Genomic DNA, 27,928 nt, shown 5'->3' on the forward strand with positions numbered 1-27,928 from the left:
CCTCCACACCTCAGGGCTGGACCCTAGAACCCAACCACAGTGACACCAAGTTACAAGCTTAAATAAAATCCCTGAATCTATGGAGGGACATTCATTCAACCCACCACAAGGTGTGCGATGCATGTGTGTGTTGGTGCATGTGTGCCATAACATGCCTGTGGACGTCAGGGATGCCTCTCCTCTCCTCCACTTGCTAGAGACAGGCAGTCTGCTACCACTGCTGTTAAGTTGCTTCCAGATTCTCCTGGCTCCACTTCGCATCGCCACCGGCTTGTTGGAATTGCATATGCATGCACCACTCTGTCAGGCTTTGGATGGGCACTGAAGAGTCAGTTTGGATTGGCAGGCTTGCAAGCAAGCCCTGTTAGCTAGCAAATCATCTCCTCAACCTCCAACATGTTATGGATCTTTTGTTTGCAAAACCACCTGTCAAAATTCCTGCTTTGGGTGACTCATCTTTAGTTCCTCGTTGTCAAAAACCTTGACCCAGCAGCTCGCTGGCTTGACATCTTTCCAGAGTGTCATTCTATCCTACAAACTCAGAGGTCACTCTCCTGATTGCGGCTTTGGCTTGTTTCCTTCATACCATTCTCTGTGCACATCTGGTTGTTCCATCCATGTCATCGGCTTACCTTGGCATCTTGGCTGCAGTCTTCTCTTAGGCAGTGAGTAACAGTGTGCCTGAGCACTGATCTATTCATGATTTCTTTGGTCTTTGCTTCCTGAATTAATTCTTGGTGTTTTCCTGGTCATTATTTTTACTTCTTTGATGACATCTTGAACATGAAAGCACTTCTTTTAAAGTTTCAGCTCTTTTCTCATCTAAATTCATTTTCTCCATATTAAAAGCCATTCAGGGTCTGGAGAGATGGCTTAGTGATTAAGGTGCTTGCCTGCAAAGCCTAAGGACCCAGGCTTGATTCCCCAGTACCCATGTAAGCCAGAAAGCACAAGGTGGCACGTATCTGGAGAGTTCATTTGCAGTGGCCAGATGCCCTGGTGCAGCCATATTCTCCCTCTCTTTCCTTCTTTCTGTCAAATTAATTAATTAATTAATTAAATGGTATAATGGGGAGAACATTGATTAGGCTCAGGTCAACAAGAACTTGTGTTCTAGAGATGTAGTTCTGTGGTCAAGTGCTTGCCCAACATGCAAAAAGTTCCAGGTTCAGTCGCCAATAGTCTTCTACTGGCTATGCTTTCTGAGCCTGTGTCCTCATCTATATAAAGAAAGCAATTCTTGCCACCTATAATGGATATCAGCATCACACAGGCAAGCAAAACCATCAAGCGTCTGAACTTATCAGACTAAGCATATGAACTTGTCAAGTATTCCTACTGCATTGGGACAGAATTGCATATGAGTTGTAATAAGCCTCAGTAAGAAGTGTTTTCCAACATAAATATCAAAGTCACATGTCTAATTGTTGAGAGACTTAGGGACTTGTATAACTGGTGCCTCTTTCAGTTGCTTCTCTCGGTACTGGAGAATTCGATTACATGACTATTTTCCAAGGGGATTGCTACCCACTGAGTGGAGACACAGGAGAGCTACCTGCTACAGCCATTGTCTGCATGTGTTCAGATGCTCAGTCAAATGCTTGCTAGGTAATGCCGAGAAAAATAGAGAATTACACATTGATTATGATGAAGGCAATATGAATGCATGAAAAGGGGGGTCGGGGGCTGGAGAGATGGCTTAGTGGTTAAGCGCTTGCCTGTGAAGCCTAAGGACCCCGGTTCAAGGCTCGGTTCCCCAGGTCCCACGTTAGCCAGATGCACAAGGGGGCGCACATGTCTGGAGTTCGTTTGCAGAGGCTGGAAGCCCTGGCACGCCCATTCTCTCTCTCTCCCTCTATCTGTCTTTCTCTCTATGTCTGTCGCTCTCAAATAAATAAATAAATAAAAATAAACAAAAAAAATTAAAAAAAAAGAAAAGGGGAATCGGGGCAAAGACAAGACCCATTAGATAGGCACACATCATGAGTGGAGTGGGGCTGTGGCATAGGGGAGGTGAAGACTGAGGTGGGCAGAGTTGACTGGCATCAGTGGCCCACATCTGTGGTCATGTGGCCTTCAGCAAAGCCTGCAGTTGGTCCACTGATGCACCAAGAGTGTCATCTTACCAGGCACATGGAAAAGAGCATTACACATGGCAGCTTTTATGATGCCAAAAAGCCCATCGCCAGCCTGGGGAACCAGTGTTGCTTGCCCCTTGTTTCCTGTGCCTCCCATGCTCGGCAGCAGAACCTCTTTGTTCCCTCTCAGTGTTCAGTATTCACTTGAGAATGTGGTAGATCCCAAAAGTGCATCACAAAGCAGATGAAAATCTTGCATTCCAGAAATAGCTGGTATTTACATGCTGCTAGATAGCACAGTATTGGTTGTAATTATTGGTTGGAAATCTGTCTTCTGAACAGTCATTCTTTTTTTTTTTTAATTTATTTATTTGTTTGAGAGCGACAGACACAGAGAGAAAGACAGATAGAGGGAGGGAGAGAGAGAATGGGCGCGCCAGGGCTTCCAGCCTCTGCAAACAAACTCCAGACGCGTGCGCCCCCTTGTGCATCTGGCTAACGTGGGACCTGGGGAACCGAGCCTCGAACCGGGGTCCTTAGGCTTCACAGGCAAGCACTTAACCGCTAAGCCATCTCTCTAGCCCTGAACAGTCATTCTTAATGGGCTGCATAGGAGTCCTTTTGTCAGAAGTGTATGCAGACCCCAAAAAGCACATGGTGATTCCCAGAACATCCCCAAGGCGTAGTCGTTGGAGTACAACCAACTAATCGACCCTGCGCGTGTGTAGTCAGCAGTAACAAACTGCACACACTCTTTGGCACTCACTGAAAATTTCTGCCATGTTTCCTAAGAAATGCATTTCAAGGTTGAGAGCACCCTTTGTGTTCCACGATTGATGATGAACCTGTTCCATGATTGATGCTGCTCACATTGGATAGTGACTGTGTGTGTGTGTGTGTGTGTGTGTGTGTGTGTGTGTGTGTGTGTGTTTGGAGGCCAGAAGATAAGCTCAGGGGTCATCCACCTCTTGCTTTTAAATTTTGTTTAATTATTTATTTGGGGTGTATGTTCATTTGTGTATGAGTGTGCATTCACGTGTGTCCATGAGGGTGTGCATGTGCCACAGTGCACATGTGGAGGTCAGAGGACAACTTTCAGGTTTTGGTCTTCACCTTCCACCTTGTTTTTTTATCTTTAATTTTTTAAAAACCTTTTTATTTTAAGCCAGGCATAGTGGCATACTGCTTTAATCCCAACACTCGGGAGGCAGAGGTAGGAGGATCACCATGAATTTGAGGCAACCCTGAGACTACACAGTGAATTCCAGGTCAGCCTGGACCAGTGTGAGACCCTACCTCAAAACAAAACAAACAAAAAAAATACTTTTTATCGTAGAGACAGAGAGAGAGAGAGAATTGGCATGGCAGAGCCTCAGCCATTGCAATCAAACTCCAGATGCTTGTGCCATCTAGTGGGCATGTGCAACACTTGCCTCACCTTTGTGTGTCTGGCTTATGTGGGATCTGGAGAAAGATTGAACATAGGCCCGTGGGCTTCACCAGCAAGCTCCTGCACCACTAAGCCATCTCCCCAGCTCCTATTTTTATTTATTTATTTGCAAGCAGAGAGAGAGATAGAGAGTAGAGAGACAGACAGAATGGATGTGCCAGGGCTTCTAGCTGCCACAAATGAACTCCAGATGCATGTGCCACTTTGAGCATCTGGCTTTACAGGGGTATTAGAGAATCAAACTCAGGCTGTTAGGCTTTCCAGATGAGCACTTTAACCACTGAGTCATGTTTCCAGCCCTCCTCCTTGTTTTTGAGGCAAAGTCCCTCATTCTCACTGCTGTGCTCTTTGGGCTAGCTGGTCTCGGAAATTCTGCTGTCTCTGGCCTCCACCTTGGTGTCAGTGTCCCAGGGTCACAGAAGCCCACTGTGCCTTCTAAACTTTACCTGGATGCTGGGGAGCTGAGCTCAGGGGCTACAGCCTGAGCGGGCATCTCCCCAGGCCCTAGACACCTCTTTTTTCAGATGGGATCTCTAATTAGTCTGGAGCAAGCCACGACAATCTTCCTGTCCCCGGCTCCCTAGCACTGGAGTCATAGGTGTGTACCACCATGTTTGGCATTTTATATGGGTGCTTGGCACTTTACAAGGGCACTTGGGATTGAACTCAGGTCATTCCATGTTTGCAAGGCCCACGTGCTATCACCCTGGGCCCTGATATCGACTTTCTTGTATGTGAAACCATTATTAATCAACGAGGAACTTCAGTGCCTCTTATTTCCTTTCTAGCCTGTCCCAGCCCATGTCATCTGTCTCCTGGATGGTTACAGTAGTTTGCTAAGGGACCCTGCTCTTACCCTTCTTACCTTGGTGTTTTTTTTTTTTTTCCTTTTTTGTATACATTTTTATTATTTATTTGAAAGCGATGGACACAGAGAGAGAAAGAGGCAGAGAGAGAAAGAGAGAAAATGGGCACGCCAGGGCCTCCGGCCACTGCAAACAAACTCCAGATGCGTGCGTTGCCTTGTGCATCTGGCTAACGTGGGTCCTGGGGAATCGAGCCTTGAACCAGGGTCCTTAGGCTTCACAGGCAAGTGCTTAACCACTAAGCCATCTCTCCAGTCCCTTGGTGTTTGTTTTTAACATGTCTGCTACACTGACTTTGTAAGTAACATTTAAAGTTAAAATCAGGGGGCTCAGCCTGCTCTCAACTGAGCCTTTGTGTCTCTGTGACCTCTGTCATCATTTTGTCTGTAATACAACTTGGATGTGGCACAAAAGGAAGCTTGCTTAGGAAATGGAACCTTGTGGTTCAGAGTCAGGGGAGTCTGGAACGTGATGTCCCTTTGACGCTGTAGACTGGGCCAAACCTCAAAAAAAAAAAAACACTTGGCTTTATCTCCATTTCTACTTTCCTTTGTCACTCTAGAGATAGAACCTTTTTCTGGGAAGGCCACATGTCCTGAACATTCCCAGCCTGTGACTGCAAGTAAAGACCCTTGAATCAAATCAAATAACATCAGTAGACCAGACCCCAGGACAGTGCTGGCACTGGAAATGATGGAGGTTTTTAAAAATTTCTCCAGATCTCTACTTCAAGGACTTTGTTGTCAAAGGAGCTTTAAAAAATGTGAACAGGGAAATATCAAGTACTGATGTACATTTTAAAAATTTACAGAAAGTGTTACCTGTGGTTACCCCATCCCTTCATGTTCATTTTCCTTGTCTCCTGTCCCTCCAAGGAAGATGCACACACATGTATACACACAGGCACACATGTGTATACACACAGGCACACACATGTACACACAGGCACACACGTACATGCACATGTACACATTCAAACACACACAAACAAACATGCATACACCTGAACATACACATGTACATATGTGTACATACACAAACTGCACACACCTGTACATATAAGGCACACTCATGTGTACATAAACGTGCACACACATGCATGCATACACACAGGTATGCACACACATATACAGAGACACACAAACACATGCATACACCAACATGCACACACATTTGAATTTAAAGTAAGGATGCTTAGTTTTACATTTGAGGTAGAATATTAAATAGCCTTTAGTTGTGCTTGCTAAGATAAAAATCATGAATTCCTCCTGGTAAGTCTGAAACAATTGATGGGAAATTTAATTGCCACATACTTTGACCATTTGTTCTGAATGGTGAAAAACAATATTGTGAATAGTTTCCCAACACTTACTAATAGGGGACATGAATTTATTTTTTAAGGACAAGGTATCTTTCTTTCCTAAGAGTGTTCCACTCATGTGAACTTATTTCAGCATCCCCTAAGAGTATAAACAAATTTGTTCCTAACATCCAAAATGGGTTGGTTATGAAGTCAGCTCTGTAGTTGGGAAGTGTTGAGTAAAGTTTAATATCCTTTTTACACAGTATACTACCAAGAAAAAAAAAATAATTATAATGAGTTAAACATTTTTTTTTCAGTAGAAAAGTATGGCTTTTAAAAGTGTTGAGCCATTTATGTAAATGTTCTAGAAAAAAAGCTTTAGAGCATAAAAAAATGGAAATATTTTCAGTAGATTCTACAAGCCTATCATTATTCTCATTCAAAAAAATGTAGATCATTCTGAATATAAAATTTTGAAATGAATCAAATCAATACTAACCAAATACACACACACACACACACACACATATAGGTTTTTTAAGGTAGGGTCTCACCCTAGCCCAGGCTGACCTGCTAACCAAATTATTTTTATTTTTGTAATTAAAAATATTGTATGTGGGGCTGGAGAGAGACAGTGGCTCAGCAGTCAAGGGCATTTGCTTACAAAGCCAACCACCCTGATTCCATTCCTCAGCACCCACATAAAGGTAGATGTAAAATGGTGTGTGCATCTGTGACTCCAGTGAAGCCATCTACAATGGAAGACAGAGCCAGAAGAATCCAAAGCTCACGGGCCAGATACTATGGTGTTCACTTGCAGACAGGCATTTTGTTTGCAGTGGCAAGAGAACCAGTCTCAAAGAAGGTGGAGCATGGCATCTGACCTCCACACACAAGCCATGGCATACATGCCCATATGCACATAAGTAATATGTAAATAAATAATTTTTGAGGCAAGCCCAACAGACTGGCCTTTTTTGTGCAAGAGAGTGAGAAAGAGAAAGAAAGAATTAGCACACCAGGGCCTCAGACACTGCAATCAAACTCCAGTTGTGTGTGCCCCCTTGTGCACATGTGCGACCTTGCACACTGTGCGTCTGGCTTATGTGGGACCTGGAGAGTTGAACATGGGTCCTTAGACTTCTCAAGCAAAAGCCTTAACCACTAAGCCATCTCTCCAACCCAATAGATATTTTTAAAGAGGTGTTATTTATTTATTTATTTATTTATTTATTTATTTATTTATTTATTTATTTATTTATTTATGAGAGAGAGAGAATGGGCATGCCAGGGCCTCCAGCCACTGCAAATGAACTCCAGAAGTATGTGCCACTTTGTGCATCTGGCTTGTGTGGGTCCTGGGGAATTGAACTGAGGTCCTTTGGCTTTTCAGGCAAGTGCCTTAACCACTAAGCCATCTCTCCAGCTCAAAATAAATATTTTTTAATAAAAAAATTTTAAATGCTGTTTTTGTTGAGACAGGGCCTTGTTAATGTCATGTAAGTTAGCTTCAAACTTAAGATCTCCTTCCTCAGTCTTATAATCGCTGGGATTACATAATGTGCCACCATGCCCAGCTGAACAAAGTATTTTTTTTTCTGGTATGTGTGTGGTGTGATGTGGTATGTATGTATATACGTGGTTTGTCTATGAATTGGGGGGGGGAGGGTGGTACATGCATGAGCCCTGTGCCCATGCATGAGGAGATAGAGGAGAATGTCTGGTGTCCTCTGTCATTCATCCGTGTTGTTTGCTCGAGATGGACTCTCATGGAACCTGCAGATACTGGATCTTTTTATTCAGGCATATTGACTAACCCAGGAGCACTAGCAATTCTCCTGTTTTTCTCGACCCCTTCCAAGCCTGAGGTCATAGGTGTGTGTGTGTGTGTGTGTGTGTGTGTGTGTGTGTCCACACCCAGCTTTCTTTTTATTTCAGCATGGGTATTGGATATCAACATCAGGCCCTCATGCTTGCCGAGCAAACATTGTTACCAACTGAGCCATCTCCCCAGCCCCTAAAGTATTTTTAAATGCCATATTATAACCTAGTAGGGATTATTTATAAAAGCCCATTATTGGTCAACCTCAGTAAAATTGTTCCTGCTGTTTCCTGCATGAGATAAGCAATTTGTTAAGCCATAGGTAGATTTTAAAAATACTTTATTATTTATTTATTTGACAAAGAAAGAGAGGGAGAAGAGAGAGACAGAAAGGGCGTGCCAGGGCCTCTAGCTACTGCAGACAAACTCCAGACGCATGTGCCTCCTTCTGCATCTGGCTAACGTGGGTCCTGGGGAATCGAACCTGGGTTCTTTGGCTTTGCAGGCAAATGCCTTAACTGCTACGCTACCCCTCTAGCTCCATAGGTAGATATTTAATCTTACCAGTGTTAGCTAAGCAATTTGTATTTTCCCCCCAAAACCAAAGAAACTATTAGCAAGCTAAAAATGGAAACATTTCCCCTTTTGGTAAAATTGGCACTGAGAGACACCCACGGCAAGCCATGCTCCTCAGCACAACATTAGAGACGCCCATACACGAGGCAGGAGTGAAGCCAGGAGCTGTGCTGAGGCTTGATGGTGTTCTTATTTCAACTGGTGCTCCTAACCAGGGAGCAAATGAGCCAGTTCTAGAGAAAGAAAGTTCTAGAGAAAGAAATAACACGATCATTATCAGTCAGTGAAGAATGCCTCTGTGAACCAGCTGAGACAGAAAACACCAAAAGTTTTGTGAACTTGAGATGGAGGGTACAACATGTGGTAAATTGAGGTTCAATCCCCAGAAAAAAGAAAAGAAACATGAGGGCTGGAACGGTGGCTCAGTGGTTAAGGCACTTGCCTGCAAAGCCTAAGGACCCAGGTTCAACTCTCCAGGTCCCACATAAGCCAGACGCCCAAGGTGACCCAAGTGCATAAGGTCACGCATGAGTAAAAGGTAGCACATGCATCTGGAGTTCAATTACAGTGGTTGGAGGCCCTGGCATGCCAAATCTCTCTCTCCCTCACTCTCGCTCTCTCACATAAAGACAAACAACAGAAATCACAAGAAATCCTGACAGTATAATAATGGAACATATACAAAATCAACTTGCAGAAATACAGTTTTCCTATGTACCAGCCACATTCACTTAGAGAATAAAATAGAGCAGCAGTTACTTTTCCAACCACTTTAAGTATTAGCACTTTGCAATATACCTGTGAGGTATTAGACGTATTAGAAAGTGCTTCAGAATATACCTAGGAAGCAGAACATGCTTTGGAAGACACCTATGGGGCATTAGGCGTATGAGAAAGCACTTTGGAATATACCTGCAAGGTATTAGAAGCATTGAAAAGTGCTTCAGAACACACGGGATATCAGAAAGTTGGGAAAGCACACATGTCCAGAGTTTGTCTGCAGAGGCTGGAGGCCCTGGTGTGCCCAATCTCTCTCTATATGCCTCTGTCTCTCTCCCTCTCATAAATAAATAAAAATATAAAAATAAGGTGGAGAGTCAACAGAGGAGGAAACCCCGACATTCTCCTCTGGCCTCTACAAGCACATGCACACACATGTGCCCACACACGCGCACACACATATATGCAAGCAATACAAGCACCCTGCATACATGTGCAATAAAGATTCGGGTATCTATACTCACGCACACACTTGTGCACACACATGCTCACATGTACACATACTTCATGAAAGATTGGTTTTTCTCTGTGTTGGGATCTTACGTCGTGTCTACATTTACAACCAGACTAATTAAGCATGTGACTTTGAGCAGTGGCCTGTCACATAGCCCTGTGAGGTTCCCTGCATGTGTAAGGTAAGCACAGGGACAAGTGATGTGGGCCAAGTAGCTTCCTGGGTCTCCATAGCCATACGTTTATGGCAGGAGATGAGAGAGCTTGGAGGTTACAGCTTGAACTTGGCTGACCAAAGGGTCACTTTAAAACATTCACTGATCTAGCCGTGGCCTTGGTTAATGGGTCATTTAGCTTACAGTGTTTCTGAGTCACAGAGTGTCCTAAAGATCACCTCGGTGACTCATCAGTGCCTTGGTGACCCGCCATCCTCCTGCAGTGCAGGTGGTTCTCCCAGGAGCTTGAAGATGCTCTCTCAACATCCCCTTCTAGGATCCTTCCCGCTCCTGCATGGCTAGCTGTGTGGAGAAGAAGGTTTGGGAGCCAGGAGAAGGCAGCAGCAGGAGATGCAGGGAAGCAAGAGAAAGAACAGGCAAAGGGAGAAGTCACAGGTCAACCAGTGCAGGGCCAGAGAGCAGCTCAGTCCCGCTGGAGCGAGAAAGAAATGCTCAGAGCCACACATGCCTCGGAAAGCAGCAGGCTATATCATTGTCAGGCCCAGCAAGGCCTTTATGCATTAATACATGGTATTTCATTCCTACTGGTGTCCATCTAAGAGTCAACAAAGCTTTTCTTTAAAAAAATTTTCTTTTTGAGAGAGAGAGAGGAGAGAGAGAAAAATGGCATGCCAGGACCTCAGCCACTGCAATTGAACGCCAGACGCTTGTGCCACCTAGTGGTCATATGCGACCTTGCGCTTGCCTCACCTTTGTGATGTGGCTTACGTGGGATCTGGAGAGTCGAACATGGGTCCTCCGGCTTCTCAGGCAAGCGCCTTAACCACTGAGTTATCTCTCCAGCCCTGGAAAAAGCTTTTTTTTTTTAATCCTGATGATGTTTCTTGAGACCTTTTATCTGCTGCTTGTGGCACTGAGTCAGCCAACTTTGAAAAAAGCCCTCAGTGGAAAGAACAACTGCCTGTTCAGCTGCTCCCTTATCTACAGAGCATGCGCCCCAGCGATGCCTGAAATCATAGGCAGTAACCAACCACATATGCACGAGGTTTATTCCCACAGCAGATAGCTTCAGCTCGCTGGGATGAACTTCCAAACCTAGCACAGCTTATGGGAGGAATGGCATTTATTTGAAGTTTCCAGATACAGGGGAAGTTCTGTAACGGCAGAAAAAGAGAACACCTCCCCACCAAAAACAAGAGGTTGAGGCCCATGTGGACAACATAGTAAGACCCCATGTCAAAAAATAAATTTGAAAAAGGAGCTTTCTGTGCTTAAATTAATCTCACAATTCCTTAAGACAAACTGAAGTGCTTTCTTGGCAATCCTTAGATCACTTAGTCAACCGTACTGCTTAACCCACTTGAAATACTGTTTTGGAAAAAAAAGAAAAGATATTTTGGAATGATGACAAAGTGCTGGTGACAGATCGTTGCCAGTAACTGTTCCCTCTTTTTCCCTAGTGTCAAATCAACAGTGCCTTGACTTCTTTCCACACTGCTTTGGAACTTGCAGTTGATCAGAGAGAAATTCAGCACGTCTGTCTGTATGAAATTGGTAAGTATAAAGCGTCTTGTTTGATGTGTTCACGCATTCTGTGCCAGTCCGCGTTTGGGATGCTGTCCCGTGTGCCTTTGCAGAATGCCACCTTGCATAGTAAGGGCCTGGCTGTGAGCCTGGCCCAGACAGTGGCACTTTTCTCTCTCATTCTCACTCTCATTATTTCCCTTTTCATTATGTAAAATATTTTTATTTACTTATTTGAGAGACAGTGTGTGTATGGGTGTGCCAGGGCTTCCAGCCACTGCAAACAAACTCCATACGCATGTGCCACCATGTGCACCTGGCTTACGTGGTTTCTGGGGAGTCGAACCTAGGTCCTTAGGCTTCACAGGCAAGCACCTTAACTACTAAGCTATCCCTCCAGCCTCATTTCTCATTACTTCTTTGTGCTGTGTTGATGTAACGTGGGGGTCGTAGGCAATGTTGGATGGGTTGACTGCTGTGCCTTAGCATGTTAGAAGTCAACGCTCTTTCTTTCTCCTTCTCATTACTGCTTACCTGAGAAGGAGAGCAGAGTCTAAGAGAGAGTTGAACCCCGCCACCAGCTCTCCCATCCATGCAGCCCTGAGACCCTGGACACACTGCTTAAACCTTCTGAGCTACATGTTACTACAGAGACTGCGCCTCCCTTCCTAGCATCCATAGGGTTTCAGGTGCAGATGTGGCCAGGTATCCGGCACGCAGAGGGTCCTCCACATCTGTCAGCTGTCCCCTTCTGCTTCTCTCTCACTGGGGCAAGTTCTTTTTTTTTTTTAGTATTTTATTTTTTTCTCAATTTTTATTAACATTTTCCATGATTATAAAAAATATCCCCTGATAATACCCTCTCTCCCCCCACTTTCCCCTTTGAAATTCCACTCTCCATCATATCCCCTCCCCCTCTCAATCATTCTCTCTTTTATTTTATCTCTCTTTTATCTTTTCCTCCTATTATGATGGTCTTGTGTAGGTAGTGTCAGGCACTGTGAGGTCACGGATATCCAGGCCATTTTGTGTCTGGAGGGAGCACGTTGTAAGGAGTCCTACCCTTCCTTTGGCTCTTACATTCTTTCCAATGGGGCAAGTTCTTAAATGGACTTGGCATCTGTGTTTTGGCCTAAGGTTTCCCCTCCCTCTCTCAAGTTGGTGCCGAGTCCTTTGCTGACTGTGTACACGCAGCCCTCTGATCCTGGGACATTCACAATTTAAAAATCCTTTGATGTGAAAGTCTCTCCATCATGCTGAGAAGAATAAACATAACTTTAAGCTTGAAGCAAGCTGTTTGACATAAATGGTTGATATTTTTTCAAGTTCCTGCCTGACATTGCAAGGCCACCCCATCCGGCACAGCAAAGGAGTGAAGAAGGGCAGAGAAAGAAGAAGGGATGGGAGGGCGGTCCTGGGCAGAAGGGACATGGAGAAGCCAGGCGTGGCGGTGCGCGCCTTTAATCCCAGCGCTTGGGAGGCAGAGTGTTACGGTCAGGTTCACATTGCTGGTAGAAATCACCCAACCAAGAGCAGCTTGGGGGAAAAGAGGTTTATTTTGGCTTACAGGCTCGAGGGGAGAAGCTCCACAATGGCAGGTAAAATCGATGGCGTGAGCAGAGGGTGGACATCACCCCCAGGCCCACATCAGGTGGACAAGAGCAACAGGAGAGCGTGCCAAACACTGGCAAGGGGAAACTGGCTATAACACCCATAAGCCCGCCCCCGACAATACACTGCCCCCAGGAGGTGTTAATTCCCAATTGCCATCAGCTGGGGAGATTCAGAATACCTAAGGTTCTGGGGGGACACCTGAATCAAACCACCACCTTCTGCCCCTGACCCCCTTTTTTCCTCACTTACACAGTAGCGTTCTAGTTGCTTGCTATGCAAAAATTCAAAGTTAGCTTTTTTTGGTTTTTCGAGGTAGGGTCTCACTCTGGCCCAGGCTAACCTGGAATTCACTATGTAGTCTTAGGGTGGCCTCGAACTCATGGCGATCCTCCTACCTCTGCCTCCCGAGTGAGAATGCTGGGATTAAAGGCGTGCGCCATCACGCCTGGCTTCAGAATTAGCATTTTTTTTTTTTTTTTTGAGATAGGGTCTCACTCTAGCCCAGGCTAACCTGGAATTCACTACATAGTCTCGGGTGGCCTCAAACTCATGGAGATCCTCCTACCTCTGCCTCCCAAGTGAGAATGCTGGGATTAAAGGCGTGCGCCACCATTTTTAAGAGGCACATTTAACAAGATATCATGTCTCTTTGATTACCAGTGTATTAGTCAGGGTCCCCTAGAGGAACAGAACTGGTGGAATGAATTATTTTTAAAAAGGAATTTATTGGATTAGCTTATGGTAGTCCAATAGGCCCGAGAATCAAGGTAGCTCTTCCATCCATGCGGCCAGATGCCTCAGCAGTCCAGGCACCGCAGGCCTCGAGGCTTCCTGAGGAGCCGCTGGGTCTCGATCCACGTGGGTCTTCAGCCAGTGAAGGTCTTCAGTCCACGCTGGAAGGCAGCGAGCAGCTCTGGCAGCCAAATGGGAAGAAGGAAGGGGCTCTCTTCACCCAGAGCTTCCTTCTATAAAGTCCCCTCTGAGAGGGCCCAGCCGCTCTGGGGGAGGACTTACTCTGGGGGAAGGACTTCCTCCTTCAGTTGATCCTTCCTGGAAGCAACCTCAGAGACCCACCCAAAAGGGATTTCTGTGGATTACTAACAGATCAGGTTGACAACACCTTAACCATCACAAGTCCACCCCTTGTCAGCTTGACACCAAACCATATCTCTTTATATCACACTTAATTTTCCAATGAAAACAGTAGCAAGCTCATAATTCTGCCTAACATGGTACAACTATCCCACGTATGACCGGAACCGCAAAATCTTCCCCGCCCTCAACACCAAGCAAGGCTCCTTGAGGAATGCTAGTCTCTAATATAATAGATCTAATATAAATTCAACAATAGTTAGCTAGTGATACAATCTTAATATTGGTGTAGATATGCACAAACACTCTGTAATCAAGTTAGGACAGAAACATGGCAATTACAGTCCTGGTTTCTGTAACTGGTCATGTGCCCTCAGCTGGTATTTGTAACTGCCTTCTTCTACTACCCATTCTGTATTTCCTCCACCTTCAGCAAGCACCTCGGCAGGTCTTGGTTCTTTACCTGGAGGGGTGACCCATACCTTCATTCCTGAAGGATCTGGGCCATTTATCACACTACTTCTATTGGGTTGTTGCAGTCGTCCATTGACTTTGACAACAGGACATGGTAACACTAACAGACGCCCCAAAGGATCTCCTGCACTCCAGACATACTCTTCCTTACCTCCATTGTGGAGGAGCAGTCTGATTTCCCCCTGTAGTCTGGATCAATCACCCCTGCTACCACAGTAACTCCTTCCACAGCCTGTTTATTCAAGGACATCAGGAGCCCAAAGTGGCCAGGGGGGAGTCTTATCTTCCAGTTCAATGGAATGTTCTTCATGTCTACTGGCAAAAGCACTCCCCTTGAGCACTCAGGCCCCTCCAGAAGAGTTTACATTCTTCCTGTTGCCCCAGTGCAGGTCAGCTGGCCTAATCTCAAAGGTTGTAATCTCTCAATTGCAGCTGAATGGGCAGCAGTTCACCCAAAGATTTCGGTTTTTCTGTGCCATATCCCTCTGCTCACACCAGTTCATTTCTACACAAAGCAACCCTGCACAACTTCTCAGGACACGGGCATAAGAGCAAGCTTCTCACACAAACTGCTAGCCCAGTCCAAGCAAAGCTCTTCTCACCCTCATAAGCCAAACCTCGCAGTCCATAGTTCTTACTGCATTCAGGTCTTTCAGCTCTGACCCGAATAGTCCATCAAGCTGTACTTACAACACTGCAAGGCATTGCTTAGGCCAAGGCCAAGGCCAAGGTTTCAAATCCTTCCACATTCCTCTTGGAAATCAACTCCAAAAGGCCAAAGCCACACAGTCAGGTGTCTAGCAGCAATCCCACTCCTTAGTACCACTTTACTGTTGCAGTCAGGTTCACATTGCTGGTAGAAATCACCCAACCAAGAGCAGCTTGTGGGAAAAAGAGATTTGTTTTGGCTTACAGGCTCGAGGGGAAGCTCCACGATGGCAGGGGAAAATGATGGCATGAGCAGAAGGTGGACATCCCCCCATGGCCAACATAAGGTGGACCACAGCAACAGGAGAGTGTGCCAAACACTGGCATGGGGAAACTGGCTATAACACCCATAAGCTCACCCCCAACAATACACTGCCTTCAGGAGGTCTTAATTCCCAATTGCCATCAGCTGGGGAGACTAGCATTCAGAATACCTAAGTTTATGGGGGACACCACCACACAAAGGCAGGTGGATCACCGTGAGTTCAAGGCCACCCTGAGACTACATAGTGAATTCCAGGTAAGCCTGAGCTAGAGTGAGACCCTACCTCAAAAAAAGGGGGGGTGGGGACATCGAGACTCAACAGGCTTTCTACTGAGGATATCTGCCAGTCCGCTCCCCGCCCTGCCTGACATGTGCCTCGCTTCATGGGATAAGCGTCTTCTAGAAACCTCTGAAAGGACAGATTGGGAGCTACACGCTACACAGTGTAATCTCTTGGTGCCTGTTCCGCCTCGCGGAGAAGAAAACAAATGTGTTTCATGTAATCTAAATCCTGCTGGAGCTCCGCGTTGTGCTGTGATGCAGAGTGAGACGTGTTTCAAACAAGCTGAATTTCAGAGTCTACATCTGACAGTGTTTTCTGGTCCATCATCTCAAAGTTTGTGGTGGGAGAGAACTGAGGAGCTGACAGAGGTTAGGAATCAGCCAACTTGGGAAGGTGGACTCGGAAATTAGGACTGACTCGGGCTTCATGTGGCTTAGCACCGTTGCCCACTTCTGCTTGGGTATTTAGTTCGAATCTGACCATGAGTGCTATTAGAGGATGAAAATAGCTAGCTCATGTTTTTACCCTAAAGTATGTCAAGATCCTATCCATAGAATTAGACTGTCTTTTTTTGTTTGTTTGTTTGTTTAAGGTAGGGTCTCACTCTAGCCCAGGCTGACCTGGAATTCACTATGGAGCCTCAGGTGGCCTTGAACTCACGGCGATCCTCCTACCTCAGCCTCCCGAGTGCTGGGATTAAAGGCTAGACTGTCCTTTTTAGAAGTGGTTATTTCCTACCGCCACCATCAATCACTTACATGATAAATCCAGAATTACACAGTTACTTAGTGATATGCCTGATATCAGAATTTTCTGTCTTTTTTTATAAGTTTTTTTTTTAAATCCCTCCCTCCTTCCCTTCCTTCCTTTTGTTTTGTTTTATGAGATAAGAGTCTCACTTTATAGTCCAGGCTGGCTTCAAGCCCATGGCAATCCTCCTGCCTGAGCTTATGAATGCTGGGATTGCAGACGTGAGCCAAAACACCTGCCGAAGCATGTTTCTGATACTGGCAGTGTCATATAAATGGAATAGTGTTAGACTTTGGCCCACAATTCTGTCCTCTCTCTCTCTCTCTTTTTTTTTGGGGGGGGGTGGTCTGGCCATCATGCCACATGCCTTTATGGGAGAGAGAACAAGGGAGAGAGAGAATTGGCATCCCAGGGCCTCAGCCACTGCAATTGAGCTCTAGACATGTGCGCCATCTTGTGCACATGTACGACCTTACGCACTTGCATAACCTTGTGTGTCTGCCTTGCATGGGACCTGGAGAGGGGAACATGGGTCCTTAGGCTTCGTAGGCAAGCACCTTAACTGCTAAGCCCCCTCTCCAGCCCAGTTCTGTCCTCTTAATAGTGATATGTCTTTGAGCAACTAGCTCACATCTTAATGCCTACATTTTCTCCTAAATCACCATGTCACCTTTGTAAGACTGGCATATGGTGGTTTTTCTGCCTCTGCCTAATTCTGTTTTTAAAATATTTTATTTTATTTATTTATTTATTTGACGGAGAAAGAGGGAGAATGGGCACACCAGGGCCTCTAGCCACTGCAAACGAACTCCAGATGTGTGCACCCCCTTGTGCATCTGGCTAACGTGGGGCCTGGGGAATGGAACCTGGGACCTTTGGCTTTGCAGCAAGTGCCTTAACTACTAAGCCATCCCTCCAACCCACTCAGCCTAACTCTTAAATTTTCAAGTCCAAGTCTCGAGGCTCTTCCTAGGAAACTGTCCGAGGAGGGTGGAGGGCAAGGCTGGAGAGTTCCAGCTGGGATGTGGCCGCCTTAGGGACTTGCGCTGAAAGTGTTCCTTCCGCAGGTTGGTGCAGCATGATTGAACTCAACTTCAAGGACGCGTTCGACTCCTTCGAGAGGCTGAAGAATGAATCCAGGTGGTCGCAGTGCTATTACGCATATTTGACTGCGGGTGAGTAGCCATAGGCAGAGCCGTGTGTGCCCACCTCCATCTGCGGCTGCTTGGCTCACGAGCCCTGGCAGATGGGAGGTGACGAGGGAGACCACAGAGGTCCTATTCTTCCGGTTTCCCCAGAATATCAGCATTTGGTAGATATGGCAGAATAGTGTATTTAATGGCCCCACGCTGGGAAATTCAGCACTAGACCATTGTCAACCCCTCTCTTTGTTGGTGCTTAGAAATAACTATCTGGGAGATCATTTTACACTCATGCACCTTAATATTATAGTCCTTACTCCCTTTATTGTAGTTTGCTATGTTTTTTGGTTTATTGGAGTTTTGAACAATGTTTAAGAGTTGAGCATGCTCTTTTCATTGTTGGTCATTTGGAGTTGATACCTGGCTTACAGACTTACACAAGGAGTTGAGTCTGCTCCAACCTCGTTTTACCTACTATCCCTGTCATTTTTATCATATTTGTGGTGTGATGTCACAACGTGAGGTACGTCAACACTGCCTATCATTACAGGAAATATTTACTGGTAATTTGTTTTGCATGAGATACTTGGAGACATGCTGCCACCTGGTGGACAAACGTGGTGCTGTCTTTGTCTTAGATAAAGTGGGGTTTAGAATTGGAGAAGCGTAGAATTGAAGAGATAAACGTGGTTGTTTCTTGCCTTCAAGCAATGCTTTGCAAACTTTCTCAGGTTTATGCAATGGTGAACTCTCCTTACGCAGCCACACAAGCGACTTTTCCTTAATATTATAACAGCAATACAAAATTGTTTTTTCTTGGTGCTTAGAACTGGACCTGGGACCTTGCATTTGCTTAGCTTGTGCTCTCCGCTGAGCTACTCTCCAGCTCCCCAAACATTATTTTAAATACCTCCTTATCCCTCGAAGTATTGACTTTAAAAGATACTTTATTTTTCTTTATCTATTAGAGAGAGGGAGAATGGGCATGCCAGGGCCTCTAGCCACTGTAAAGGAACTCCAGACACAGGTGCCAACTTGTGTATCTGGCTTATGTGGGTACTGGGGAATCGAACATGGGTCCTTAGGCTTTGCAGGCAAGTGCCTTAACCTCTGAGCTATCTCTGCATTCCCAGAGATCTTCCCTTTCCTCCCATCTCCCTAAGTCATTTCATTGAAATAAGATAGGAGGAGCTGGAGAGTTGGCTCAACAGGTAAGAGTGCTTCCTGTGAAATCCTGAGAGCCTGAGAGGGCAAGTTCATGTACCTAGAACCCACGTGAACATCTGTTTGTGACTACATGAGTCTTTTACCCTAGTCCTGTGGGGAACGGAGACCTAAGAATTGCTGGGGCAAGTAACAAGCCCTGGAATCAGTAAGAGACTCTGTCTCAAGAAGAACACTGATGAACAGTGGGGAGGGATGCTGGACATTCTCCTCTGGCCTCTGCGCATGTCACATGGGGTGTGCTTGTCTGCATACACATACACACACACACACACACACACACACACACACACACCACCTTCAATACACCTACTACCCACACATAACTGCAATAAAATGAGATAGAGCTAATATTAGTTGAAGTGTATATCCTGAATATCTTAAAACCCCTGTAGATTGCATCATGCTGTTAGCAAGTCCAGTGCCAAGCTGCCTTATTTTGAGGCTCTTTATGCAACCTCCATAAGACAGCCCATTTTCTCATGGCTCCATATCTGATGTTTGAATAGCTTATTTTGGTGTTGTTGTTGTTGCTTATTTTTATTTATTTATTTGAGATCAACAGAGAAAGAGGCAGAGAGCAAGGGCACATCAGGGACTCCAGCCACTGCAAACAAACTCCAGACACGTGTGCCACCTTGTGGATCTGGCTTACATAGGTTCTGGGGAATGGAACCTCGAACTGGGGTCCTTAGGCTTCACAGGCAAGCGCTTAACCATTAAGCAATCACTCCAGCCAGCTTATTTCTTTTTTATTAGAGATAAAGAGGGGGGGGAGAAAGAATGGGTGCACCAGGGCCTCTAGACACTGCGAACAAACCCCAAATGCTTGTGCCACCCTGTGAATCTGGCTTATGTGGGTTCTGGGAAGTCAAACCTGGGTCCTTAAGCTTCATAGGCAAGTGCCTTAACCTCTAGGCCATCTCTCCACCCTGAATAGCTTATTTCTGATATATGGGTTAGTATGTCATGCCTCACACTTCAAAGGTTGTTTTGTAGAATTTTCGGGCATTTCATTTACAAGTAGGTAGTCTTCATTGGAATGCCTTAGCATACCCAACACACTGACGACCAAGCGAGTCCCTTTGAGTTGCCCTTAAAAGAGAGCCTTCCAGCCAAGGTTGAGCAGCTCTTTCTTTTTCCATGTCTGCTGAGCATGCAAGAAATAAAGGCACAAGGCAGCTATGTGGAGGAGCATTTACATTGCAAAAATGCCCTCGAAAAACCAAAAAAAAAAAAAAAAAAGGAAAAAAGAAAATGCCCACACCGCCATAGTTCTCAGAGCTCGGCAGCATGGAAGGTCCTTATTTCTCTTTGTAAGGGGTCCTTATGGTGGAGGCAAGATGTGTCTGAACACCTCCCCTGTAACTGGGGAAGAGCTGGGCGTGGTGGCTCATGCCTTTAATCCCAGCACTCGGGAGGCAGAGGTAGGAGGATTGCCATGAGTTTGAGGTCACCCTGAGACTCCATAGTGAATTCCAGGCCAGCCTGAGCTAGGATGAAACACTACCTCTAAACAAGCAAACAAACAAGCAAACAAAAACCAATTGGGAACGGTGTCTTGCGGAGCTGCCATTTCAGTTGGCTATGTTGACAGGCAGGCTGGAGGAACAGGCGTTCAGCAACCAGAAATCCCACGACCAGGGTTTAGTTCCTTGTCTTAATTAAAAACATTTTTTGTTTACTTTAATTTATTTATTTGTGAGTGACAGAGAGAAAGAGGCAGATATATATAGAAAGAGAATGGGCATGCCAGGGCCTCTAGCCACTGAAAATGAACTCCAGAAGTGTGCACCCTCTTATGCATCTGGCTAATGTGGGTCCTGGGGAATCAAGCCTCAAACCGGGGTCCTTAGGCTTTTCATAAGCAAGCGCTTAACCGCTAAGCTATCTCTCCAGCGCCCCCCCCCCTTTTTTTAATTGTGGTAAAATATATGCAGTATAAAACCTACCAATTTTACCTTTTTGAGTGACGGTAGCACATTTATTCACATTGTTGTGTAACCATCACTGCCATCCATTTCCAGAAGTTTTATGTCTCATCCCGCCCTGAAACTCTAGCCTCTAAACACAGACTCCATTGCCCCTTTACCCAGCCTCTGATTACCACCACTTTACATTCTGTCTCTGGGAATTTAATCGCCTTACCAAGAAGATACACTGGATTGTATTTGCCTTTTTGTGTCTAATTTACTTCACTTTGCAAAATGTCTGCCAGGCTGATCCGTATTATAACGTGAGTGAGAATTTCCTTTCTTCTAAAAGCTGAGTAATATTCCACTGCACGTTGTAAACCTCCCACATTTTGTTTGCCCTCTCATCCACCAGTGGGCATTTGGTTTACTTCAACCTTTTTTATTGTTTGCTTTTCAGAGGCAGGGTCTTATGCTAGCTCAGATAATTCTGGAACTAACTCTGTAGCTCTTTAAACCCACAATGATCTATCTTCCTACCTCACCCTGATACTGGGGTTAAAAGTGGGAGCCATCACTCTGAGCTACAGGGGTGTAATGTTTACCCTGAACATTAGTGTCCAATGATCTAGTCCAAGGTCATTGCTTTCAGCTCCTTTAGAAAACACCCAGAAGGAGAATTGCTGGATGTGTCCTCATATTATATGCTTGCAGCTTTTCTGAAAGCTTAAAACAATATCAAAATGATGTTACCAAAAGAGAATATTGCTTGTAGGATGGGCTTCCCATAGCTCCTCATTGCTGGGACAAACATCCAACCAGACACAGCTTATGAGAGGAAGGGCTTTATTTCAGGCTTACAGCACCCAGGGACAGTCTATCAATGGCAGAAGCTGGCTCACTCCACCATACGTCGGCATAGCAGAGAGAGAAAAAGTGATACCAGCAAGCACAAACTCCCAGAGCTCAAACTGCTTCAACCCACCTAGTCAGGCTGAACGGAAGATCCACACACCTTAGAGCTGGACTCTTAGTGCAGGGTCTGCTAGACATTGAAGTTACAAGTTCAATTTTTTTTTGAGAGAGAGAGAGAGAGAGAGAGCAAGTTGTGGGGGGGGGGGGCGGGATTGGTGCACCACAGCCTCCGCCGCTGCAATTGAACTCCAGATGCTTGCGCCACCTAGTGGGCATGAGCAGCCGTGCGCTTGCCTCACCTTTGTGCATCTGGCTTACGTGGGATATGGAGAGAGATTGAAGATGGGTCCTTAGGCTTTGCAGGCAAGCGCCTTAACCACTAAGCCATCTCTCCAGCCTGCAAGTTCAATTTTAATAAAACACCTGAGTCTCCGGGACCAGACATTCGAACTATCCCATTCAAACTACTACCAAAGGCATAAACTGATTCTTAATGGGAGGCCAATTCCCCCATGTTCTGTTTAGAGCTTACAGTTTAAGGAGGACACGACTCTCATGTTTTCAAGCATCGACATCTCTCTTTCTTTGGCACGTGTATATTGTGTTTTGTGTGTGTGTGTGTGTGCAGGTACACGTGTACATGTGTGTGTGTATGCAAAGGCCACAGGTGGATGCTGAGTGTCTTCCTCAGTCACTCTCCTTTGTGTTTACTGAGGCAGAGTCACTCGAACCCACAGCTTACCGATTTGGCTAGCACCTATCACCCAACGTTCAGGGCTCAGCTCCTCTTCCAGCTCTTCACCGCTTCCCTCTACACCAAGGAGAAATGATTCCTTCTCCGAGCTTATAGGGTGGGAAAGATGGCTGAGCAGTTAAGACACTTGCCTGCAAAACCAAAGGACCCAGGTTTGGTCCACTAGAACCCACATAAAGCAGGATGCACAAGGTGGTGCGTGCATCTGGAATTAGTTTGCAGTGGCCAGATGTCCTGGTATGCCTGTCCTCTCTCTTTCCAAAAAAAAAGTTCTGTAGGTGGAGGAAAGAATGTAAGATCCAAAGGAAGGGTAGGACTCCTTACAGTGTGCTCCTCCAGACACAAAATAGCCTGGATATCCATGACCTCACAGTGCCTGACACTACCTACACAAGACCATCATAAGAGGAGGAAAAGATGATGACATCAAAATAAAAGAGAGACTGATTGAGAGGGGCAGGGGATGTGATGGAGAATGGCGTTTCAAAGGGGAAAGTGGGGGGAGGAAGGGTATTACCATGGGATATTGTTTACAATCATGGAAGTTGTTAATAAATAAAAAAAGAAAAAAAATCCTCTGTAGTTCTCTTCCCTACAGACTCTTCTATCACTGTGTGCTTGTCATTGTGTGATCCGTGTGTGTGCGTGTGTGTGTGTGTGCATGCACATGTAATCCCTGCAATGGAAATGTACCATTTCATCCAAGTCTTGTGCTCCTTCTTCACGTCTTTGCTGGAGGCATGTGGTGGAACGCGCAGTGAGTACGCGCAGGACTAACTCATGACTCATCCCTTCATGAGGGTCGCTCACAACATCCTGATCCTCCTCACACTCCCTCTGGATTCCGCGCTCTGAAGATGTGGCTTCCATCTAGTCTGTACCATGACAGGAGCTAACATTTTGTTATATACAAGATTATCTCCCCTCATAACAGGACAAGGGTACTGGTTTCCTAGTGACCCCCAAAGCTCTGGGACTTAGCTCCTGGGAGGGAGTCACATGGATGGCATGGTCAGCTGTCCTTTGGTCATACTTGCTCCTGCCTTGTCCGTGATCTCATCACCTCATGTCTCTCTGAGGCATTTCCCCTCCTGTAACCCTGTTGCAATATACAATGGTGCTTTCTTACAGTTTGTCAGGGAGCCACTGGTGACGTGGATGGGGCACAGGTCGTCTTCAAAGAAGTCCAGAAACTCTTCAAAAGGAAAAATAATCAGATTGAACAGTTCTCAGTGAAAAAGGTATGTTGGAGCCAGCCTGTCTGGAGTAATCAATATGATGGAGGTCTTGTGCCAGCACTTCCTTGGACAGACATTAAGCCACCATATTCAGACCCGGGGACTCACTGGCCATGTAAAATGCAGTCTACTTGCTGTGGTCATGCTTCGGCTCTGAATTTAAAAGTCCTGGGCTGGAGAGATGGCTTAGCAGTTTAAGGCACTTGCCTTGAAGCCTAAGGACACAGGTTCGATTCCCCAGGACCCATGTAAGTGGCTGGCGGCCTTGGTGACTCATTCTTTCTCTCTCTCTCTCTCCTCTCTCTCTCTCTCTCTCTCTCAAATAAAGAAATAAAATAAAGCTGGGTGTGGGGGCACACGCCTTTAATCCCAGCACTTGGGAGGCAGGGGTAGGAGGATCGCTGTGAGTTCCAGGTCACCCTTGAGAATACATAGTGAATTCCAGATCAGCCTGAGCTAGAGTGAGACCCTACTTTGAAAAAAAAACAAAATGCAACAAAACCAAGTCCTGCAAATAACTAAGGCAGATTTCTTTTTAGCAAGTAGAGATGTTCCGGACCCTGCAGAGCTAATGCGCATTTCTGGAAAGAGGTAGCATCCATCTAAGGCTGAGGCAGTTCCAGAAGATTACAAATCAGCAGAGCCCATGAGGGACAGATGGTCTGCCACTCAGGCTGGCGACCACATCACATTTTGACAAAAATAAATAACAAAAATGGCTTCCCATGTTTCATTGGAAATCCCAGGACTGTAGCAATAATGCCCCAAATTTTATCTTGATTTCTGACACTTAAGATTTTCATGAATAGCCTCGAATTATGTCATATCTTGAATTTTTCAGGACTTTAGGTGTATGTTGTTTCTTTGATTCCATAAGTAGGCTTAAAAAAATTTTTATTGGGCTTTATTGAGTGACATTTTTATTATAGTGCTGGGGCTGTAACTCAATGGTAGAACGCTTGTCTAGTCTCTGGGTTTGCTTCTCCACCTCCAATAATTAAATAAATAATTAATTCTTAATGATTTTAAATTGAATTATAATTTATGAAATCATATAAAATTAAATAATAAGAATTATTTAATAATTAAATAAAATAAATATTGTAATGTAGAATGCAACTGAGTAGATTTAAAAATCAACAGAGCCACAACTAAAACGTGGTTAGTCTTATGTCCTCAATGCCAGACTTGTTGAGCTTCTGTTTGTCACACAACTTTTATAAATCCGTTGGTTTAAACTTAAATGGATCTAGTCTCATCCCCACATTTTCAGAAGATATGCAACCTAACAATGGGTTAAATAATGAGTGTAAGGCTTATCTGTGAATATATTAAAACATTTGGAGGGGCTGGAGAGATGGCTTAGTGGTTAAGCACTTGCCTGTGAAGCCGGAGGACCCCGGTTCAAGGCTCAATTCTCCAGGACCCACGTCAGCCAGATGCACAAAGGGGCGCACGCGTCTGGAGTTCGTTTGCAGAGGCTGGAAGCCCTGATGCGCCCATTCGCTCTCTCTCTCTCTATCTGCCTCTTTCTCTCTCTGTCACTCTCAAATAAATAAATAAATAAAAGAACAAAAATAAACATTTGGAAAATAGAAAAGTTTTACTTTTTTTTTTTTAGCTTTGTAAGAGATGGCCATTGACATTGAACATGAATGGTGCACTTTAGTATGCCTCCAGAGTATAGTTTGTATTTGACTGTGTTCTTTTTTTTTAATTTTTTTGTTTATTTTTATTTATTTATTTGAGAGTGACAGAGAGAGAGAGAGAGAGAGAGAGAGGCAGAGAGAGAGAGAGAGCGAGAATGGGCGCACCAGGGCTTCCAGCCTCTGCAAACGAACTCCAGACGCGTGCGCCCCCTTGTGCATCTGGCTAACGTGGGTCCTGGGGAACCGAGCCTCGAGCCGGGGTCCTCAGGCTTCACAGGCAAGCGCTTAACCGCCAAGCCATCTCTCCAGCCCTTGAGTGTGTTCTTGGAAAAAAAAAAAAAAAAATGGAGTCTAACACTGTCGCTACCGACAGGCGGAGAGGTTCCGGAAACAAACCCCAACCAAAGCGCTGTGTGTGCTGGCGTCCATCGAGGTGCTGTACTTGTGGAAAGCCTTACCCAACTGCTCCTCTCCCAACCTGCAAAGGATGAGCCAAGGTAAAACGAGCGCCGTGCCCATCGGCAGATCCATTCGCACGGCTTCCTTCCCTTTCTCACTCATCTCGCCTGACCGGAAAGCCTGTCTGTCACTCTGGCATCATTGGTGTGGTGACAAAGGCAATGCTGTCATACTGGTGGTAGCAGTAGGTGGCGCTGGTTCAGACAGATATGCTCGCTCTCCTTGTTGGGAGCCCACGGTCATGCCCCTTTAAAAAAAACGGTACTAAGCCGGGCGTGGTTAATCCCTGCACTTGGGAGGCAGAGGTAGAAGGATCGCCGTGAGTTCGAGGCCAGCCTGAGACTACATAGTGAAGTCCAGGTCAGCCTGGGCTACTGTGAGACCCTACCTCGAAAAACCAAAAAACAAAACATAAACAAAAACAAAAACAAAAAAGCTCAGGTGTTAAAGTGTCTGATGACTCACTGAGTTATCACAGCCATTTGCAACCTGACATCAATCGCCACAAATACGACAGAGACCATTTCCACCACCCCTGACATTTCCGGCGTGTTCCTTCTCAGTGTCTTCCACTGCAGGACAGTCATTGTTCACTATTCAATATCCATAGACTGTTTGCCTGTCCTTGAACTTCTTTTTTTAATATATATTTTTTATTTTTATTTATTTATTTGACAGAGAAAGAAGGGGAGAGAGAGAGAGAGAATGGGCACGCCAGGGCCTCCAGCCACTGCACATGAACTCCAAGTGTGTGTGTCCCCTTGTGCATCTGGCTAACATGAGTCCTGGGGAATTGAACCTGGGACCTTTGGCTTTGTAGGCAAATGCCTTAATTGCTAAACCATCCCCCCAGGCCCTGCCCTTGAATTTCATAGAAGTAGAGTCACAAAGGATATGCATGGCTTCATTTATTTTTCAGCATAGAATCTGTGATATTTGTAGCATTGTAGCCTATAATCAGTAGATTATTTCTTGATGGACATTGTTTGTGTATGTGTTTCAAGCTCATATGAGTAAAGCAGCTAGAAATATGTATGCAGTCCAAGTTTACAAGCCTCTTATCTTGGGCAAACATTTTTAATTTTATTTATTTATTTATTTTAGAAAGAGAGAGAATTGGCATGCCAAGGCCTCAGCCACTTATATTGAACTCCAGATGCTTGCGCCACCTAGTGGGCATATGCGACCTTGCATTTACCTCACCTTTGTGCATCTGGCTTAAGTGGGATCTGGCGAGTTGAATGTGGGTCCTTAGGCTTCACAGGCAAGCGCCTTAACCACTAAGCCATCTCTCCAGCCCTAATATTTTTATTTATTTGTAAGTAGAGAGAGACACACATAGAGGATGGGTGTGCCAGGGCCTCCAGCCATTGCAAACGGACTCTAAATGCATAGGCCACCTTGTGCATCTGGCTTTATGTGGGTACTGGAGAATAAATCTGGGTCTTTTGGATTTGCAGGTAAGTGCCTTAACTGCTAAGTCATCTCTCCAGCCCAATGTGCTGATTTTATAAGTAGGAAATGGGCTCAGGACATGGAGGTGACTAGTTGGTGCCCTAAGGAGCATGCATTGACACTGTGGGTCTCGGATTCATAGGCTGAATGGCAGAGCTTCCACTGACCTCCTCATAGTTCGCCTCCGTGAGCGTGGCGAAGCTCGGGTTCTGCAGCTGGATCTAGACAGCAAGGAAATCCCAGCACTCAAGTTGAGGCCTGTCTGTGTGACTCATAGAGACCCGGTATCAAACAACCAAGATGTGACGGTTAGGATTTGGGGAGATGGCTCTGTTAGTAAAGTGCTTGCCATACAAGTAGAAGCGCCTGAGCTGGAGAGATGGCTTAGCAGTTAAGACACTTGCCTGCGAAGCCTGAAGACCCCAGTTCAATTCCCCAGGACCCACATAAGCCAAATGCACACAGTGGCACATGTGTCTGGGGCTCATTTGCAATGGCTGGAGGCCCTGGTGCACCCATTCTCTCTATCCACCTCTCTCTCTTTTTCTCTCTCTCCAATAGTAATTACCAGATAAAGTATTTAAAAAGAAAACCCCAGTTTGGATCTCTAGCACCCACATAAAACGCTGGGTGTTGTGCCACGTATCTGAAATCCCAGTGTTGGGGTTGTGGATACATGAGGATTCCTGGAGATTGCTGGCTAGCTAGCCAAGCTAAACCAGTAAGCTCTAGGTTCAGGGAGAGATCCTGCCTCAAAAAATAAAGTGGAGGGCTGGAGAGATGGCTTAGCGGTTAAGCGCTTGCCTGTGAAGCCTAAGGACCCCGGTTCGAGGCTCGGTTCCCCAGGTCCCACGTTAGCCAGATGCACAAGGGGGTGCACGCGTCTGGAGTTCGTTTGCAGAGGCTGGAAGCCCTGGCGCGCCCATTCTCTCTCTCTCCCTCTATCTCTCTTTCTCTCTGTGTCT

The 27,928-nt window shown here is 45.5% G+C and overlaps 1 protein-coding gene across 1 annotated transcript in view; it reads left to right on the forward strand.

Annotated features, from left to right (window-relative positions):
* Nucleotides 1-27,928, forward strand: part of Ttc39c (tetratricopeptide repeat domain 39C) — a 129,287-nt gene that overhangs the window by 85,604 nt on the left and 15,755 nt on the right. The window contains exons 7-10 of the mRNA XM_004654836.2: nucleotides 10,965-11,058; nucleotides 17,282-17,389; nucleotides 23,294-23,403; nucleotides 25,423-25,546. Of these exons, the coding sequence (XP_004654893.2) occupies nucleotides 10,965-11,058; nucleotides 17,282-17,389; nucleotides 23,294-23,403; nucleotides 25,423-25,546 (436 nt within the window). The remainder of the gene's footprint in view (nucleotides 1-10,964; nucleotides 11,059-17,281; nucleotides 17,390-23,293; nucleotides 23,404-25,422; nucleotides 25,547-27,928) is intronic.

Source organism: Jaculus jaculus, chromosome 15, assembly GCF_020740685.1.
Source record: "Jaculus jaculus isolate mJacJac1 chromosome 15, mJacJac1.mat.Y.cur, whole genome shotgun sequence".
Taxonomy (NCBI): domain Eukaryota; kingdom Metazoa; phylum Chordata; class Mammalia; order Rodentia; family Dipodidae; genus Jaculus; species Jaculus jaculus.